The sequence below is a fragment of the Andrographis paniculata genome, unplaced genomic scaffold, assembly GCF_009805555.1.
Source record: "Andrographis paniculata isolate CXL003 unplaced genomic scaffold, ASM980555v1 Contig51END, whole genome shotgun sequence".
Classification (NCBI taxonomy): Eukaryota; Viridiplantae; Streptophyta; class Magnoliopsida; order Lamiales; family Acanthaceae; genus Andrographis; species Andrographis paniculata.
The window spans coordinates 3928675-3948919 of NW_026137586.1; the positions used below are offsets into that span (position 1 = coordinate 3928675).

The window sequence follows — 20245 nt, forward strand, 5'->3', positions numbered from 1 at the left end:
GACACTAATTTCATTTTATACATATATTATTTTTTGTATCTTAAAAATATTTTTAAATTTCTCAAGCCATTACTGGAAATAAGCTAGTCTCTTTGTTTAATTAGAAAATATTGAGTTTAATGCTCATTTATTTTTAATTTTGAATTTTATTTTATTTTATTTTAAGCATCTAATCCATCCATCGAGATATTATTTACTTTTCACCGAGAATCAAACCTGAAAAGCATTTACTTTTCAACACGAAAATTTTAAATTTGTATATTATTTAATCTTCCCCAATTTCTTTCATCGATCGCTTTGTTTCCTCTCTTAATTTCACCACCATTTAGTCACACCACCAATTACCGCCGCATTCAACACGTCATGGTAATTCACGGCTTCTCAACCGCTGCGTTATGTTTTTATATATTCTATCAACAACAAGAAACATCAACCAAAAAATGCCCTAATCATATCATATCATATCATATCATATCCTATGTGTATATATATATAAAAGAGCTCCAAATATGGATCCCATTTTTTGTAAATTTCTCCAATTCTGCAATCTCAGAATTTTGAGATTTTTTTTTTTAAGTTTTTTTTTTATAATTTTTTACACAGTAGTGGATATACAGTTTGAAAATTTATTTTTAAATGGATTAGTTTTTCACTAAAGTTTTTATAGTGAACTAAAATCTAAACTTTATCTCTTTTATTGATGAAGATTGTCATTTGGAGAAGAAAATTTCTTCGGGTGTTCTTTTTTTTTTTCCATCCGGAGAAAAAATTTGTTCAGGCAAACAGGGTGTTATTCTTTTTTTTTTTTTCAAGCAAGTTTTACAGGCAAGTTTTAGTGTTCTTTTTTTTTTTTTCAGACAAGTTTTACATGGTGTTGTTTTTTTAAAAAAAAAAATATTAATTTATGGAAGAGCAACATAAACTTTCTTTTTTTTTAAAGCAAGTTTTACAGATGTTTTTCTTTTTTTTATTATTCAGGCAAGTTTTACGGGGTGCTGTTCTTTTTTTTTTTTCAAAATTTAATTTATGGCAGAAGCAACAGAAACTTTTACTTCTTCCCCAAGTTGTTATATTTTCATGTTATTTGATTCATATTCATTTTTATTAATTAAATTTTTTAGATTTTTATATAATTTTTTAGCCATGTTTTTTTTAGGGTAAAAGACAAAAATTTTATACTGGAAAAAGATTGTCACCGGGAGCACGAGCAGAAGTCCGTCTTCTTGAAGTAAGTTTTTGAATAAATTTTACATGTTGTTGTTCTTTTTTTTTTAATATAATTTAGGGCAGAAACAAGTTTTACTTCTTCCTCAAGTTCTTATATTTTTTAGCCCTGTTTCTTTTACAGTAGAAGACAAAATTTTTCTACCATGAGCAGAAGTCTATTTTTTTAAAGTAAATTTTTGAATGAATTTGAGTTTTTGAATAAATTTTCATTAATGAATTATTCTATAAATTTTTGTATAATTTAAGTTTTTCAATAAATAATTTGTAGAAAGAATAATCCCTAACTCAATATTTTTTTACCATCCACCGTCGGAATTTTTTAAAGAATATTTCATCTATATTTAATATTTAATAAATTTTCATGATGAGTTATCCAATTTGGTAACAAATATTTATCTTCTTTCCTACAATATATTATTTTTATTAATTTTAATTTTAATTTGAATAGATGGATAACAGCTAATTTGTAGAATGAATAATCCCTAACCCAGTATATTTTTACAATCCACCGTACAAATTTTTTTAAAGAATATTTTATCTATATTTAATATTTAATAAATTTTCATGGATGAGTTATCCAATTTTGTAACAAATATTTATCTTCTTCCTACAATATATTATTTTTATTAATTTTAATTTTAATTTTATTTTGAATAAATGAATAACAATCAATTTGTAGAAAGAATAATTCCTAACCCAATATTTTTTTACAATCCACCCTAGAATTTTTTTAAAGAATCTTTTTCTATATTTAATATTTAATAAATTTTAATGAATGAGTTATCCAATTTGATAACAAATATTTATCTTCTTCCTACAATATATTATTTTTATTAATTTTATTTTTATTTTTATTTTGAATAGATAACAATCAATTTGTAGAAAGAATAGCCCAGTATTTTTTTGCAATCCACGGTAGGAATTTTTTTAAAGAATATTTCATCTATATTTAATATTTAATAAATTTTTATAGGGGAGTTATCCAATTTTGTAACCAATATTTATCTTCTTCCTACAATATATATTATTTTTATTAATTTTAATTTTAATTTTATTTTGAATAGATGAATAACAATCAATTTGTAGAAAGAATAATCTCAGTAGGAATTTTTTTAAAGAGTATTTTTCTATATTTAATATTTAATAAATTTTCATTGTTCATAGTAAATTAAATTGTTATTTTAACATTAAATTATTTTAATTATATTGCACATTTTATTCCAAATATATAATATAAATCATAAATTATATTACATATTTTTTTCCGAAAAAGTTGTGTCGAACAGTCGTGCTATATGGGTGTCTGCAGAGGTGGACTGATGCCGGCTCTATTGGGTGCGTGCGTTTGGCCAAGAATTAGTGTTTGATAGTAGATAATGATGATGTTTTTAGTTCGAGCTTGTAGAAATTCCGGCGGCAGCTGCTTAAATCAGAAGATGTGTTAAAATTATTGTTATGGATGTAGTTAAGATTTTGTTTGTTTTTCCTTTGTTTTTTAAGCAGTAGAATATTGATTTGGAATTTCATTCGATTTGTGCTGCTTATAACATTACGAATGAAAGTACTCTATATCATAATCCACAAAAAAGCGGGAGAAGACAAATACGAACGCGTGGTTCAAATCGACAGTCACTCAATCGAAGGGAAAATGGTATGAATTAATAATGTGTTATGCATTAAAATAATATTTTATTTATTATGTCGTATGTATAATTTTTTTATTTTTTCATTTTTTTATAAGATTATTAATTTCAAAATAGTATTTTTAATTATAATCTATATTGTATAAATTAATAATATGTTGTATATATATTTACAGGTACCAATGATAATTCACAAAGAAGCACGAGGGGACAAAGACGAACCCGTTGTACAAATCCATAATCACACAATCGGAGACAGCATGGTATGAATTACCTTATTAATTATTATTTATTACTTTCTACTTATTATACTGATAATAAATATTTCTATTCTTATTAGATGAAAATATAGTACCACCTTTAGTTGAAGAACGTCAACAAAGAAATACAAATTTGGTGATCGGAGTAATAATATATTAAATATATTTATTATATTCATGTATTTTTTTTTATTAAAATCTATATTGCATAGGTTAATAATATATTGCATTCATATAATTTATTTTGCATTCAAAATTATTTTAAATAATACTACTATTATATTATAATGTTATATTTAATTAAAAAATAAAAATAAAATAATATAAAATTAAATATTTATTTTATAATTGAACGAAGATAGCATGATTTATTGATATTATTTTATTTTTTTATATTAATTAAAAATATATATAATATATAAAGAATTTACTATTAAACTCGTAAATTTCACTGTTGTATTCCGCTAGTATAATCTATTGAAACAAAACACGAATCTTCCCTGTTCGTGTTCTTCTCTGAAATTGAGGACGCTTTCCTTAAACTGATCGACGTCGTCTTCAGTTTCCAGCCTTGCGTCTTCTGGAAGTGGTTCCTGTCCTCGGCACAGCTGAGCAGCGGCGATGTCCACGAACAGGCAGCAGTAGTGGTGACGACCTCCGGCGTTCGGCGATATTCCTCCGGCAGTAACAACAGATTCGAATCGATGGCAACTCCGGCGACTCCAAGGCGATTTCACAAAACAATTGGAGAATTTCTTTTGTCGGATCAGTCTACAATCCTTTTCGGTGGTGAATGACTTACAATAATGACTAGCCAACCGCTTCCAAACAAACTTCAAACCGACTGATTGAACAGTCGAAACCTAATTCAACACTCCCGATCAAACTCCCAAATACTTGGCGCACAAAGAAGGAAACTCACCAGAGATTTCGACGATAAGAAACGGTTGAAACCAACACCAAGAAGAGAAAAACGGCATGACCCACAAAGAATCGCACCCAGAAGAACAAAGAGAGAAACACAGGAAGAAGAAGAAGAGATCGCACGGACCGGTGAATAGATTTGGAGAGGAAAGGGGTTATTTATCATTGTGGGTCAGGTCGCGAGTTAAAACGGGTTAATGAATTTGGGTTGCGGGTTCGGGTCACGGGTCGAGCCAAATTTCAACACACTCTGTAACTTCAATTCCTTTCCGAAATTCGCTCAGCCCTAATTCCTTCACTAGAACTTCTACTCATTTCTCGCTGTGACGATAAAGCCGACCGCATCACCTTCCCCATGTCCAAGAAATGTTAAACATCGAAGAAATGTTATATTATTCCACACCACATTCTCTTGCTATTTTCATCAAAATATTCAATTTCGAAAATATTATACTAATATTATGAAAATAAAAATTTTGCAGCGTTACTACGGATTGGATCTTTCCTCCTTTAATTATGTTAATTATTCTCTTATTGATGTTGATTTTAGAATTGTAGTCGCGATTGGAATTAAATTATTTTGAATTTGTGTATAATTAAATTTGGAATTAGTCAGTGAACTTGAACTCTCATTAGTTGATAGTTGATGAATTTTAGCAATTAACTTGTTCAGAAAGATTAATTTGGCCAAAGTATGAATATGTGAGGTTGAACTTCTCTTGTTTGGTGAATTCAATTAAGTTTTAGGATTAGCCGATAACTTGTGCTAACATGAACAGTCTGCAAAGGCTGATTGTTGATTGTTTTGAGTTTTAATAAAATTTGAGATTTAATTGATAATTGAGAACATAAAGTACATGACAACCTCCATTCGACCAACATGCTGCAGTGCGCCAACAATTTGAAAATTTCAAATTTATTCCATGATGATTTGACACTTATTTTCCAATAAGAGTGAGGAGAGGAATGTTATGAAAATCCTTAAGCCATAAAGATGTTTACATAATGTCGAGAATGGAGTTTCATAGCATCATGTTTTGATTGATTAGATCTATGATGCATATTGTTATTTTGAAATATTGTTTGGTTTGATTGCAACTTCCTCCCGATTTTTATCGAGGTTGTTCGAGGACGAACAACAATGCAAGTTTGAAAAATTCGACTGCAACACCCAAAAAATTAGGGAAGTTTTCTTTCTATTGATAGAATATTATTTCCTGTTTGTTTGTTTATGTTAGAGTTAAGAATATTAGTCTCTTAGTTTGATTGTTAACTTGCTACATGTAAAATATGTGCTAATGGCTTAATTGCAATTCAGTCGTATTAGTTTAATTTTTTTAGATTAGTAATAATTTAATCTAGATTGGTTGAATTATATCTGTGATAGTTCAGTCTGCTGCACCTATAATTATTTGGTTGGAAGTACGTGAGTATAGCTATTGTAGCTTTTTAGATTCAATCATATTAGAATTTGTGATTAGTTGCAGCTTAGGTCTTGTAATTTTGTATAATAATGTATATTTAGTTAGTCTATGGTATTGTTGGATCCATTATTTTAGGTTAGCTGTTGTAACTTAACTTGATTAATTTGGTTGGTCCTAATTTTATTAGACGTAGGGTTAATATTAGCATAATTTTTGCATAAGTTGTTGTTGTCAGAGTTTAGCTTAGTTAAATAGCCTAGTGTAGCTTAGGTTGCCTTTAGCTTGTTGTGTAGATTAGATATGTTCGTAGTTTACATTAGCTTAGTTTGTTGGATAGTATAGTTAGTCGTTGTTGCATTCATTGGATTGAGAATACTACCGTGTATTAAATTAGTATAAGAGTGCTAATGGTCAATTAGTAGTAGTAGTAGTAACATAGATTTGTATTCCCTCGTTGGAGTCTGCGCATTTTAGTTGTTTAACTCTTCTGTTGCATGTTTGTTTAGCCATTACCATAAAGTGCTTATTTTGTTAGATTAGATGAGTTTAGTTTTGATTAATTTTAGTCTCTGTTATTCCTTCCGCACAAGTTTAGTTTGGTGATTTGCTTCGACATATTTGCTTCCATATTCTGCTTTCTTAGTGGCTCCACGGTCTTCTTTATTTCTGAAAGCAGTTCCACAACATGTTTCCTTAGCTGCTTTACAGTCTGTTTTCTTTTTGGAAGTGGCTCCATAGCCTGCTTCTTTTTTTGAGGCGGCTCCTCAATTTGCTTTTCTTTCATAGACGGCTCATGTGACCTTTCCTCCTCCATACGAGCTTGCAACTTTCTTCTTTAAGCTCGCCTCTTTTGAGTCCTATTGAGTCCCCTTATTGCCTCAATAGTGGAAGGCTTCGGCTCATTCACAATCTATTTTTCATTCTCTTTCACAATAGGAGGCTTCTATGTTGCCTTAGGAATGATGGTGATCTGGTCTGCCGTGGTAATAGTCCAAACTTGTTTCCCATTTGCAACCCTCACTTCTGCTACGATGGTCTTCGTCTTGGGTCATTTGTATACTTTTAATCATGAGGCTTTCGGACTTGGGATGGTGACAGCGGCATTATGCTCCCTCTTGACCGTCCTTTGTCTTGTCTTCTCCATGTTTGAACTTGAGCCTTTAACAAATGTCATTTTTGTGAAATTGGCTTTTTCGGCGGGTGTCTTCGGTCTTAGACAATCTTGAACCGAAGGCTTTGACGGCTGGGTGCCAAGCCCGTCTCTCATAGGCCCTTTAGCCGAAATGGTATTAACAGTAGGAACAAACCCTTTGGTTAGCTCCAAGGCCGGATTCGAATAATTTTTTCCATTTGCTAATTTTGTGGCCAAAACTTATGCATCCACAAAGCTCTTTTCTTCTGAAGCCGCTAGGGCTTCTGCCTTTGCAGGCTTCTTTTTGTATGGATATTCCAAGGCTTCTAGAGCTTGTGCCCTTGTAGACTCTTTTTTGTATGGAGCCTCTGCCCTTGCAGCCTTCTTTTTATATGGAGCCTCCATGGCCTATGGAGTCTCCGCCCTTGCAACATCCTTTTCGTATGGAGCCTCCAAGGCCTTTGAAGATTGTGTCCCTGCAGACTCCTTTTTGCCCGGAGCCTCCATGGTCTATGGAGTCTGTGCCCCTACAGCCTCCTTATCGTCTGAAGGTGAATTTTCGGCGCTCAAAGTGGCATTAGGCTTCTTTTCAAACCTTTTTTCGAAAATGTCCTTATGCAGTCCGTGATGACATCAATGTCCATTAGAGGCCTGGTCTCATGTTGATTTGGTGGCAACGGTTGCACTTCAGTTGCCTACTGATGGAAGGTTGACGGCTGCATCTTTGTGGCCTGCCCCCTTGCCCCCATGTTTTGACGGTCCTCATCCATTGGAAATTAGCCACGTACGGACCATGACATCCCCATGGCAGTGTTTATGCATTCCATATTGGTTGTCCATCGAATCACCATGGCGGGATCATGTCAAATGCTGTAAATTTGTCTGCCTCTCGTGGAGGCTCAACACTGCTCTCTAAACCTCCAACAGCCAATGGGCTTCAGCCCTCTGCAGCCTGTAGGCTCCAGCCCTCCCCAAGCTGTTGGGTCCAGCCTCTTGCCTGCCCTGGCCTTGAGGCCTGATGCATAGGATGTTCTGTGATAATTCTTCCAACGGTAAAAATGAACCCCATGTAAGTCCCGACATTATTTTTCGTAAAATATGACTTTGATCCCACTGAGCGTGCCAATTGTTGGAGCCTAAAATTTGGATACTCCAAGACCGTTTGTCAATTCTGTCAGTGTGGGTTCCGAAAGTACTCCAAAGAGTCTGTCCATTGTCAAATTGGTAAGCAGCTCCGGCGATGGAGCCTGCGTGACTTCAAGCGTAAATGACCGATTTCGATGAAGTTAAACTAAAATATAGTAAAACTCGGATAAATTTATTGGAAATCGGATAAAAACATGTTGGAAACATAAATTAGCAAGAAATTGACAAAAGACAACATGAATTAGAACATAATTGGATAATCTCTTAAGATCTGACAAAATAGCATAAAATCACCTTGTGGTTTGGTGAACTTTCTGAAAACCCCATATGGTCCAAAAATTCCATAAAACCTATTTATGGTTTCTAAAATGTTGCATATTCGCCCCCTCCTTTTAAATTACAGTAACAGTGTTAAACTTTTATACACATTGACCATTATGCCCCTCTCTAAATTACCTTTCTTCTCCATGTACATTATGTGTTCTTCCCTGCACCATTTTCTTCTTCTCCATCCATTTTTCTTCTCTCTTCCCTCCTTTCCCTATCTTTTTCTTCCCCCTTTCCACATCTTCTTCTTCTTTCGCTATCTATCTAATTCTTCTTTTTCCTTCCCCTCACTAACTCTCTCTATATATTTATTTATTTATTTATTTATTTTTCTCCATCTCTATGTGTAAAATGCTCTCTGCAACTCACTTCTTATTCCAATTGCATTGTAACATCAAATTTGGGTGTAATCTCAATTAGGAAAACATATCATAAACCCCCAATTCAAAACAAATAATATAAATAATAACAAAAACAACAATAACAACAGCTAACCAAGATTCTTTACCATTTATACTTGGAATGATTTTATGGGCGGTCTCAGTTGCATCTCTCACATATAGACACACACACACACATATATATATATAACCATGTATGATTATCCTCAACTCAAAAACATAAAAAAAATAGAATTCCGGAAGGAATAATCAATTAATGCTCAAACTCGATTGAGGATTAAAAAAGAATAGAATTGAAACAATAAATTTCAGTTAATATTAAATCAAATAAATTTCTTGAAAATAGAAGTATTGAAAATCACCCAAAAAATATCTCACTGCATATTTCCAATTCCATTTAGGCGAGGTCTTGTCAGTCCCATTTCGAGAAAACCGTACCCAACTCGTAATCCGACCCATAACAACGCGGAATTGCAGCAGATCTCGATTGGCAGCCCGAGCGGATTAGTTTCTAGGCCTGGGCGAAAAAAAGAATATGTTGGTGGCGGTCGGACTCGGCGCGGGCGGTGGAGAGAAGAGGCTGAGGCGGCGGATGGAATAAGGAAAAGCAAAACAGCGTGACTTATCATCAAAAGATGAAGAAAACCCAGTGAGACTGGAAAATCCCCAAACTTACGAGCAGGAGGAGAAGGAATGATAATTATGTTAATTATTGAAGAATGAAGGGTAATTTTGTGACTTTTCTTCTTTTATTATGTAAAATTTCAATAATACACGCAGTGATCGTGTGTGCAATACAATCTTCGTTAAATATTAACGGTGGGAGTATTTTTTGCAATATTTTAGAAACTATAAGTATGTTTTATGGGATTTTCAGACCACAGTGGTCTTCAGCAAATTCACCAAACTATAGAGGAATTTTATGCTATTTTAAGAGTTGTAAAAGAAATGTGTGTTGTCGTGTGTGTTCTATGTTATATGTTTTCACTTCCTTCAACTGCCAAACATGGGCTTGGACTATGTCCTCGAAGCCTTTGGAAGTTTATATTGGGTCTTAAATGATCAACCTTCATTGGGCTATGCTGTTGGGCGGATCTACAACTCCTTTGCTGCTAGGTAGCTCCGCGGACTGGAGGCTCCCTTGCTGCTGGGCGGCTTAACAGCTCCTCGCTACTGAGCAGCCGGACTAGAGGTTCCATTGCTGCTGGGTTGCTCCACAACTTCCTTGTTGTTGGGCAGCTCCTCGGACGAGGGCTCCTTTGCTGCGTTTTTGTCTTCGAACGTCCTTCATGTTCAGGTGCTTCTGACCCATGTCCAATAGAAACACACTCAAACATAAGTAAATTTCAAAGTCGGTTAAATCAATTTCTTTTCTTATCGTGGTACAATAGTTACTTGCAATAAATAATACTCCTTTTAGTTCACAAAATACATATTTATTTCAGTTGGACACATATTTTTAATGAATATGATATTATATTTGTTGATTGTAACATAAAGTTGAAAGTATTTTGGAAAATATATAAATGAATTATTTTATTATTATTATTTCTTTTGTGATAGATTGAGTGTAAGTAGTTGTGGCATTTTTGTAAATAAATGTAAGGGAAAAAAATCAAAATTGGTCCAATTGAAAGCAAAAATTATCAATTTTGGTCATAGTATAAAAAATTCATTAATTTTAGTCTCATTATAAATAATTTTAATCAATTTTGATTCACCATAATAAAAATAAATAAATAAAATAACAAAATTTGTTGAGTTAACATAACGGTACCCAACATGACATCTCATTTGGACTTAATACGACCACGTTTAACGAAACAAGACTGTATTTGTTACAAATCAACATCAAACCAAACAAACAAGGCCGTGTTTGAAATTTACATGGCCATGTAAAGTTTTGTTCTTCTTTCTCATCCCATTTTCATATTTCTCATTTCATTTCTTTACCAGCATTAATTAATTATAGATGCACGTTCTGGATTGTGATATGACATCGACATGGAAAGCAATTGAACAAGATAACAAGGTAATTCAAAAGCATAGGAAAGAAGGGATGGCTGTTCAAGATAACACCTCAACTTTTAGCCACGTTCAATCCCTAAATATGCCTGAACCCTAGCCCTCCTCAAAATCAGCCTAGCCCTCCTCAAAATCAGGACCCACCCAAGTATCAAAGCCACTTCTCGCGATGGAGAATGCCAACGTGGACACCAATTCCTCAATCAGATATTGGGACTCCATGAAAATTCACGCCACTAGAATTGATGGCCACGTCATCGACGGATGCAAGGAATTCATACTAGGTGAAGATTTTGGCACGCCGAAATTCCTAAGGTATGCTGCTTCTGATTGCCACCAGAAAGAAATCGACGGCGAATAGCCTCATCACTACTCCCATCAACGGGGCCTATTTCTCCACGACGGCCAAGCTATATATACTCACTGCCACCCTAGCCGCACCGCCACCGCCATCACAAGAGCATACCCAATGTCACATTTGCCATGCCTTCTGTATGTTCAACTTCTCCGTCGGCAAGGCGGCAACTGAGTCCTCTAGCGACGAATATCGGCTGGAGAAAGATTCTGACGACTAGCAAACAATATCCCATCGTCACATTCCCAAAAAAAATTCCGCACAAAATCAGAAAGATCAAGTGCACAAATTTGCGACGATAATTGGTTGGGGAACTCAGAAGCACGATGAGGAAGATGTCCAATGCTTTTGTAATAAGAGAGATGATGATCAAATGAGAAATAAAGTAGAACGGAACTTTACCGGCCGTGTAAATTTCAAACGCAACCATGGCCGTGTTTGTTTGATTTGATGTTGATTTGTTACAAATGCGATCATGTTTCATTAAACACAACCGTTTAGATCCATGTAAGATGCTATGTCAGATCTCGTTATGTTCACGTTAACAAATTTCATTAGTATTTTAATGATAGATCAAAATTAATTAAAATTATTTACAATATGACTAATATTGATAAGTTTTTTATATTGAAATAAAAATTGATAATTTTTTTGGATCAATTTTTATTTTTTCTAATTTAAAATATTTAATATTTTTCTAAAAAATTGACAAACTATTTAGGATGAAAAAAAAAAAACTCTATAACGTAAAGAGTAATTTTTACTTGAGAAAGTATATGCTTAAAAATAGATGTTAACAATACTAATAATAATACCAGAGTCAGGAGTGGCATAAAATAATTCCACGTTGCGCAGTTCCTCTTCCTGCCCATCTTACAAACAAAACAAAACACCCACATAAACCCTAGGTACTTTGTTTGCAATAAAATCTATTCTAATCTAATCTCATCTCATCTCATCTCATCTCATCTCTTGCATAAATTGATTCACATTTCTCGCCGATTTGTGGTTTCTCATTACCACGTCAATGTGCGACTGCGTGCTCCTCTGTTTATGGCGATTCCATTCTCACCCGCCGTATTAGCCACTCAGAATATCTGCCGCCGCCGCGCAGCCACAACCTGCGGCACTGTTTCTCGCAATGGTAAAACCCCTCAAACCCATCCCAATTCCATATCCATTTTCATTTCCTACTCTTCGATTTGCGCGCTGTCGGTGTCGATACCTCAATTATTCCTCGAGGCAGGAGCTGGAGAATCCCGGCGTTTCAAATCTGGTGAATAGAGTGTGTAACATACTGTCGAATCCGCAGGAGCCTTGGTGGAAGAGCTCGGAGCTCAAATCCTTGTCTCGGAAGCTGAAACCCCACCATGTTGCGAGAATAATCGAATCCCGACGCAACAGCAGCACCGATTCTGTGCTGGGATTTTTCTATTGGATTTCTAAGACGTATCTCTACAAACACGATATGAACTGTTATAAGTCTATGCTGAACAGGCTTGTTAAGGATAAGAATTTCGCACCGGCGGATCATGTAAGGATTCTGATGATCAAATCATGTAGGGAGGAGGGAGAGATTAGGGGAGTTGTTGATTTCTTGAGTGAGATTAGTAGGTTAGGATTTTCATATAGTTTGTATACTTTTAACACTCTTTTGATTCAGTTAGGGAAGTTTGGTATGGTGGATGGGGCTTGGGATGTGTATAGGCTACTGTTGAACAGCGGGATCAGACCCAACCTATTGAGTTTGAATACCATGATAAATATTTTGTGTAAGAAGGGAAGAGTTGAGGAGGCTAAGGCTATATTGGATCAGATATATCAGTACGAATTGTCCCCGGATGTGTTCACTTACACTTCCTTGATTCTCGGGCATTGCCGGAACCTGGATTTGGATAAAGCATTCAAGCTATTTGATCAGATGGTAAACAAGGGGATTGATCCGAATGCAGTGACGTATACTACTCTTGTTAATGGATTATGTGATGATGGGAAGGTTGATATGGGTTTGTCGCTGATTGAAGAAATGATTGAGAGTGGCATCAATCCAACTGTGTATACTTACACAGTTCCCATCACATCATTGCTTGCAATTAGGCGTATAGATGATGCTCTCTCTCTTGTTCCTAGCATGAAAGAGAGAGGTTGCCAACCCAATGTGCAGACCTATACTGCTCTGATAAGTGGTTTGGCAAAATCCGGCTGGTTTAAAATTGCAGCCGGGCTGTACCACAAAATGTTGAGGGATGGATTGGTCCCTACAAAGGTCACATATAATTCTCTGATAAATGAATTGTGTGAGAGAGGGAGAGTGGATATTGCATATAGAATCTTCAATTGGATGGAGCAACACGGTTACTTGACAAAGAGTGAAACTTACAATGCCATGATAAAGGGTTTGTGTGCAATCGGAAATGTTGAAAGGGCAATGATTCTGTTTGGTGACATGTTGAAGTTGGGTCCACCTCCAAATGTGGTTACATATAACACGCTCATCAATGGATATGTTAAACGTGGCTACCTGGACAATGGAAGGAGATTGATGGAGGTTATGAAAGAAAATGGATGCAAGCCTGATGAAACGACTTATGCAGAGCTTGTTACAGGGTTTTGCAAGGGGGGTGAACTCGATGAGGCCTATGCTCTGTTTCAGGAAATGATGGTGCAAGGTTTGAGCCCAAATTTGGTGAATTATACATCATTGATTGGTGGCCTATGCCAGAAAGGGAGCATTGATGTAGCATTGGATATATTTCAGAAGATGCAGGAGAGCGGTTGTCGACCAGGTATCGAGACTTACAATGCGATTCTTAATGGTTTCTCTAAACATATTAGGTTACCTGAAGCAGAGAAACTATGTGATAAGATTGTAGAAAGTGGGCTGCTTCCTAATGTCATTACGTACACAACATTAATTGACGGGCTGTGCAGAAATGGTGGAACAAATGTGGCTTTCAAAATTTTCCACATAATGCAGAACAAGAATTGCTTGCCAAACTTGTATACCTATAGCTCATTGATGTACGGTCTATGTCAGGAAGGCCGGGTTGATGATGCCATGGTCTTGTTCGAAGAAATGATGAGCAGAAATTTGCATCCAGATGAGGTCACATATACCTTGTTGATGGAGGGGTTTGTATCTCTCGGACGAACAGATGATGCATTTTTATTGCTGCAGAGAATGATACATGCAGGATGCCATCCAAATTATCGGACGTTTTGTGTCTTGCAGAAAGGACTGCAAAAGGACTGCCAGATGATTGCCGGAAAGATTGCTGTCCAGCACCAAACCGTACATTGTCATACTTTACAAGAGGAACAATTTACGTTTGATACCTTAACCCAACTCTTAGTTAAAATGTCGGAGATGGGCTGTGAACCCTCTATCGATACATATTGCACCTTAATTGCTCAATTGTGCCGCAGTGGGAAAAGCTACAAGGCAGATGAATTGGTCAAGTATATGGAGCAGAAAGGAGTATGCCCCAATGAGGCAATATATTGCTCCCTCCTCACTGCTTATTGTAATGATTTGAGAGTTGATGATGCTTTAGATATGCTGAATTTGCTAACTGGAAGAGGTTTCAAGCTCCCATTGTCAATTTATGCTGCGGTCGTGTGTGGACTATACAAGGGAAAACGAACACAAGAGGCCGAGCAGGTGTTCATAGACATGCTTAAGAAACAATGGAACAGTGACGAGATTGTTTGGACTGTCTTGATTGATGGCCTACTCAAGAAGGGTGAATCTAAAGCGTGCTTAAATCTTTTTGACGTGATGAAGTCTAAGAGCATCCCTATTAGTATGCCGACACATGTGATAATGGCAAGGGAATTATCCAAAACAAAAAAGTTGATCAATGAGGAGGGAGTTGCTGATACATTGCAAGTCCTAGCCGACCAACAGACAGGATAGCATTTCCTGTGAGGCTTAATGTGGATGACTCATTATTGCCTTGTGGTAAATACTTCCGACTTGATGTCCTTCCCTCCGAATGGGCTACATACTGAAGAAGTATCTAAAGCTCACCGGCTTGGAACACACCTATATATGGCTGACAACTACTTCGGAGGTATTTAGTAGTTTCTAACCCATTTTCAAAGTCTGTTTGGGATATAACATGTTTACAGGATTTTAGAGTGGGATTCATTGGATGGTATAAGTGACTTATATAAAATTTTATGATTGTATATAAACTTGAATTTGCATATACATTTGAGCAGAAGGTAGCTAGCTTCAAACAATGTTAAACTGTCAATTTATTTGTGAAATACGCAACAAAAAAAAAAAAAAAAAAAAAACCTTAGGGTGTAAGTTTTGGGTGTTTTTGGTTTGGTTTGGTTTGTTTTGAATTTGAATTTTCTTGGAATGGAAAACGAGTGGTAAATATGATGCTATTATTTATTGTAGATTGCATACTTGGACACACAATTAGAGAAGAGTTTCTGGTAGAGATGTTTTCAATCTTTTTATCTATATAGGCAAACATGTAATTGCTCAATTGTCTTTCCATGTTCGAATTCTCAATATATAACTAACGTTACGTGTGATGTGGTTTCATAATCTTTTACAGAGCCGTGTTGAACCAGCCAAGCCAAGATTCGATTGTTCAATGCTCTAAGACTAAGTGGCACTCCAGAAAGTGGATTGGAATACTACACTACATGGGCAAAACCGTACACAACGGTATGTAAATAGCGACAAGCACCGTATAGATCAACCCAATATTCCAATTTTGATTAGTTAGCTTGCTAAATTTGTGAATAGGGAGGGAGTGGGGTATTAGTATTAGATGATGATTATGATGATTATTATTTTTACAGTTATAGTTATTATTTGGGGGGATCCAAAGTTATTATTGGGGGATTATAACTTTGATGAAGCAAGGACAAGGGATAATTCGAAAATTTTCTTTCTTAATTGAAGAACTTGACTTAACCAAAATGTATATATTTCCCTTTGAGGCAGCCATTTAATTGGGTGGGATTGTTTGGTGTGTTTGGATGTAGATAGATAGATAGATAGATATGCAGAATCAGATGAATTGAAAGATAGTCGAGGATGACAATGAGTATACTCCACCCGACCCGATCTATTTATTTGAGGTCGGAATCAATTATTCGAGTATAGGATTGGGTATAGCTAGGATTTTGTATACCCTAATCAGGTCAGGGTTGGATCCAGGGTGTAATGTGGAGCCAATACAGACCTGCATCTAACTCGGACTAATATATCAATAATATATTAATTATATATATTTTTTTAATTTTTTTAAAAAATATATAATTATATTAAGATATATATATATTTTTGGTTTGATTTATTTATTAGAATTTTATTATAATATTTTTAATACAATACATAAATTTTAATATATGTTTGAATATTGGGTTAAGTTCAATTTTGAGTTAAATTTGTTAAACTTACGAAAGTATCGTGAGTGTGTCAAATTCATCGGGTCTTATTGGGCATATTTTGGGTTGGATCCGGGTATATAGTTAGGTTTGGGTATTATAAGATTTGCTTTAGATCTTGAGTCTGTACATGGTGTTTGGCAAATAGCATTTTTAAGAGTTTTAGCTTATTGAATAGCTTTGACCTGTTTGACCAGTTAAAAAGTTAATTTAGTGTTTGGTAAATTAGTTTTTTGGAATAGTTTTTTTACGCAAAAAGTTAATGTATGAAAAGTTAACTAAATAGTTTTTTCTTTATGCCCTTAAAAATTTATTATATATTTTGATTATTTATTAATTATATTAGAATATTTTATTATATTATAGTTTTACTTTTATTAATTTAAAATAATTATTTTTTACATAAAAATTATTTTAATTATAAAATATATAAATTTATTAAAATCAACATAAAATAGAAAATATAAATATAAATAATTTATTTTTATATTAAAATTACATTATATAAATTTTATACTAAAAATAAATTAAATTTATTGAAAATTATAAATATAATAAACTAATCAATAACTAACATAATAAATTTATAAACGAAAAATTTATTATTTTATATTTTACATCATTTTCAATAGAAAAAAATTATTTATATATTTTAATTAAAATATATTATTTTTTAAATCTAAGTAATAAAAATAAATATTTTTATAACACTTTTACAATTTTCAATAACTAATAACAAAAAATTTTAAACATTCTAAACTAAAAGAACATAATTGAATATATTAGAAACAAAAATAAAATAGAAATATCCTCAATTATCATTTTATGTATAAACAGCTAATATCATTGTTTTGCCAAACATTTTAATACAAACAGCTAATCGAATCAGATAGTCAAATTAGCTAATTGAATCAGTTATCAGTTAATTGAATCATAATTAGCTAATAACTATCAGCTAATTGCCAAACACGCCCTATATATATTCGGAATGTGTATCGGGTTCGATTGACCCTGAGCTCTGTCTGATCAATTGTTATCCTAAAGATAGTATATCTATCTATCTAGTGGTCTAAAGTAAATATATATATAACACATTCAAATTACTTTCGCCTAGTTTATCTTACTTTGTCGAGTCTAGTTTACAGAATATTGGGTTCTGTTAGAATTTATCCAGTACGCACTTTTGGACGGTTGCCGATTTCCACGTCATAAAAAAAATATATATATATATTCTTTTAGAAACAATTTATATGATGATATAGATAATATTATTTATTAAAAAAAATATTATATAAGATATTTTATCTTTTTATCCTAATCAAATTTTTATAATTAAATGTGTGTTTACAATATTAGTTTTGGACTAAAATAATATTTTGTGCATTTTTTTTAATAATCTGTGAATCCGCCGTCGACGAACCATGTTTTACTTTAATTTAGTATAAGATGATTTCACTTAATAAATAATATACGAAGTATTTTGTGTATTTTTAATAAAATACAAAAAATATTATATAATTTTTGCTAAAGAAAAGACTTATTAAAATTATTTTAGACTCCTTTAATAGACAATTGGGATGAATTTTTTTTTTTTTTTTTTTTTTTTTTTTATCATTGATTAAATTTAACATTTGGTCAGATTTGAGCCAGAAATATACTCCCTTCTATTTCAATTTAAAGTACCTTTTTTATTATTTTTGTCTGTCCTAATTTTAAAAAAAGTAATTATACAATAATACCAAAATACTTTTAATTTTTACTTAAATTACAAACACACAATTACATATAATTATTTTATACATAAAGTGAAAGGGCAAAAATGTCAATTTTTTTTTTTTACATATTTTCACTAATAAATAAAATATAATTATTTTTTAATCTACGACAAAATCCCAAAGAATTCATATGACAAGAGACGGAAGGAGTATAAATCTATAAAATTAAACACCTAACCAAATAACAAAATTAAATTTAATTCTTTAGCGTATATTTCTCAAATTTTATTATTTGAAATTTCTATTTTCAAAAATATACTATATATTTCTTATTGTAAATATTTCTCGGGTATTGTTTTACTATCAAATTCAAACTAAATGCTGTCAAATCAAACCCCAAGAAACACACCCTAAACTTTTAATAAAAATAAGGGTTTGTTCACATTGTATTTTTTATTGCCATATTTTTCTATATATATTATAAAAAAATATATAAAATATATATACATTAACACAATATACTCCATATAAAATATACATTTTTTCACTCACAAAAAATAAATAATTTAATACTCCCTCCGTTCCTTTACAATCTATCTATTTTTTTCATTTTTGTCCATCTCATAACAAAGTATCCATTTCTTATGTACTATCTATCTAACCTTACAAATACCCTTCCAATTTATAATATATTACACAAATGTCATTACCTTTATATCATACAATACTAATAAGGGCAATTTAGTCTTTTTACCTTTACTTATACTATATTCCAATATAATATTAATATTCCTAAAATTCCGTGTAAAAAGTAAATGAATATATAGATATGAGACGAAGGGAGTACAATATATTGATTTTTATATTACTGACATAATTTTTCATATGTAACATAAAACATATATTTATAATCAAATACAAAATGAATAAATATTGTTAAAATATATTTAGAAGTAATATATTATATTTATGGTAATTATCTTATTTAAGAGATTCTTAGAATTCTTATCTTATTTAGACCAATATCACTATAAATATGTACGTACTTTTATGATTAAAATAGAAAATTTCAATTTTATATTTTAACAAATATTATTTAAATTAGACTCCAATTCGGAATATATATATATATATATATGTATCCGGCGGATGGACATTTGGGCAATTAGTTTATTTTAGATTTTTAAGCTTTTAGCCTATCCTAAATTTTTTAATTTCAACTCATATGAATTTCATTTTTTTTTTAATTATTTGATATTCTAATTTCTAAATCTAAATATAATTATCTTTCACGACAGGTGCCCTCTTCTTCCTGCGATATTGAAGCCTAAGTGATCTCATTCTTCAATTTTCATTGTTGCACTATGCTCTCTTATTCAATTTTTTGCTATCCATTTTCTGAACATTGTTAGCTTAATGTAAAAGAAGGGATATCATTGAACTGTGGTGAAGTTGGTAAAGAAAAAAATGTGAAAATAAAAAAAAAATAAGTGTAGCTCATCCTGGTGATACTCGTTAGAGGTCTCACTATAGGACATAAAACCAAAATTTAAAGATGTAAAATGCAATAAATCGGAATCATAAGGGCTATTATTTCAGAGTGTCACTCAGATAAAAAAAGCTTACAATGGATTTAATTAGTAAAATAAAAAGTTTTGAATTTATTTTTATTACTCATTTTATGTTGAAATTGCTAGTAAAAATAAGTAAATTTTTGGTGGCCCTTCAAGAAAAATTCAGACATTGGTAATGAAGTAACTTTGATTAGAACATTGAAAGATGATTTAAAATTGTACATGGAAGATGGTTGACATGATTTGTTGAAAACTATAAAATTATTTTGCTTTGAAAAAGACACTATTGTGCCGAATTTAAAAGATCCTATGCCTTGTCGGCTTAGATTTGAAAAGAAAATTGATGGTCAACCAAAATCTTATTTTTACTTTTTTTGACGAAATATTTTCTTTCAGGTACTGATATGTAAATATATATTTTTTCTAATCACATATGTTTGATCATTTTCTTGTTTTATAAATAATCAGTTTTTGGTTGTTGATCTCATTAAGATGCTTCAATTCGAAATCAGATAACAAATCTAATTAAAAAAATTCGAGTTTAAACATCTCGATTTTCAATACTACATATATTTAGTAACAATATTTTTCTCCGTATTGCTACAATGTAACTTTTAGTCTCTTCAGCAAGAACTTGCCATTTTACATAAATAAAATTCAATATTTAAGCAAATCTA

At 32.5% G+C, this 20245-nt stretch overlaps 1 protein-coding gene across 4 annotated transcripts; it reads left to right on the forward strand.

Annotated features, from left to right (window-relative positions):
- Nucleotides 1-11734: 11734 nt before the first annotated feature.
- Nucleotides 11735-16619, forward strand: LOC127253767 (pentatricopeptide repeat-containing protein At5g65560-like). Of its 4 annotated transcripts, none has more exons than XM_051278531.1 (3): nt 11735-13650; nt 13906-14937; nt 15439-16619. In XM_051278531.1, the coding sequence occupies exons 1-2, from the start codon at nt 12006-12008 to the stop codon at nt 14778-14780; spliced, it is 2520 nt and encodes an 839-aa protein (XP_051134488.1). In that variant the 5' UTR covers nt 11735-12005; the 3' UTR covers nt 14781-14937; nt 15439-16619. The 4 variants fall into 4 exon arrangements, with proteins under 4 accessions (XP_051134488.1, XP_051134486.1, XP_051134487.1 ...); XM_051278529.1 differs by having other exon boundaries at nt 11735-12008; nt 12111-14937; XM_051278530.1 differs by having other exon boundaries at nt 11735-12008; nt 12177-14937.
- Nucleotides 16620-20245: the final 3626 nt, after the last annotated feature.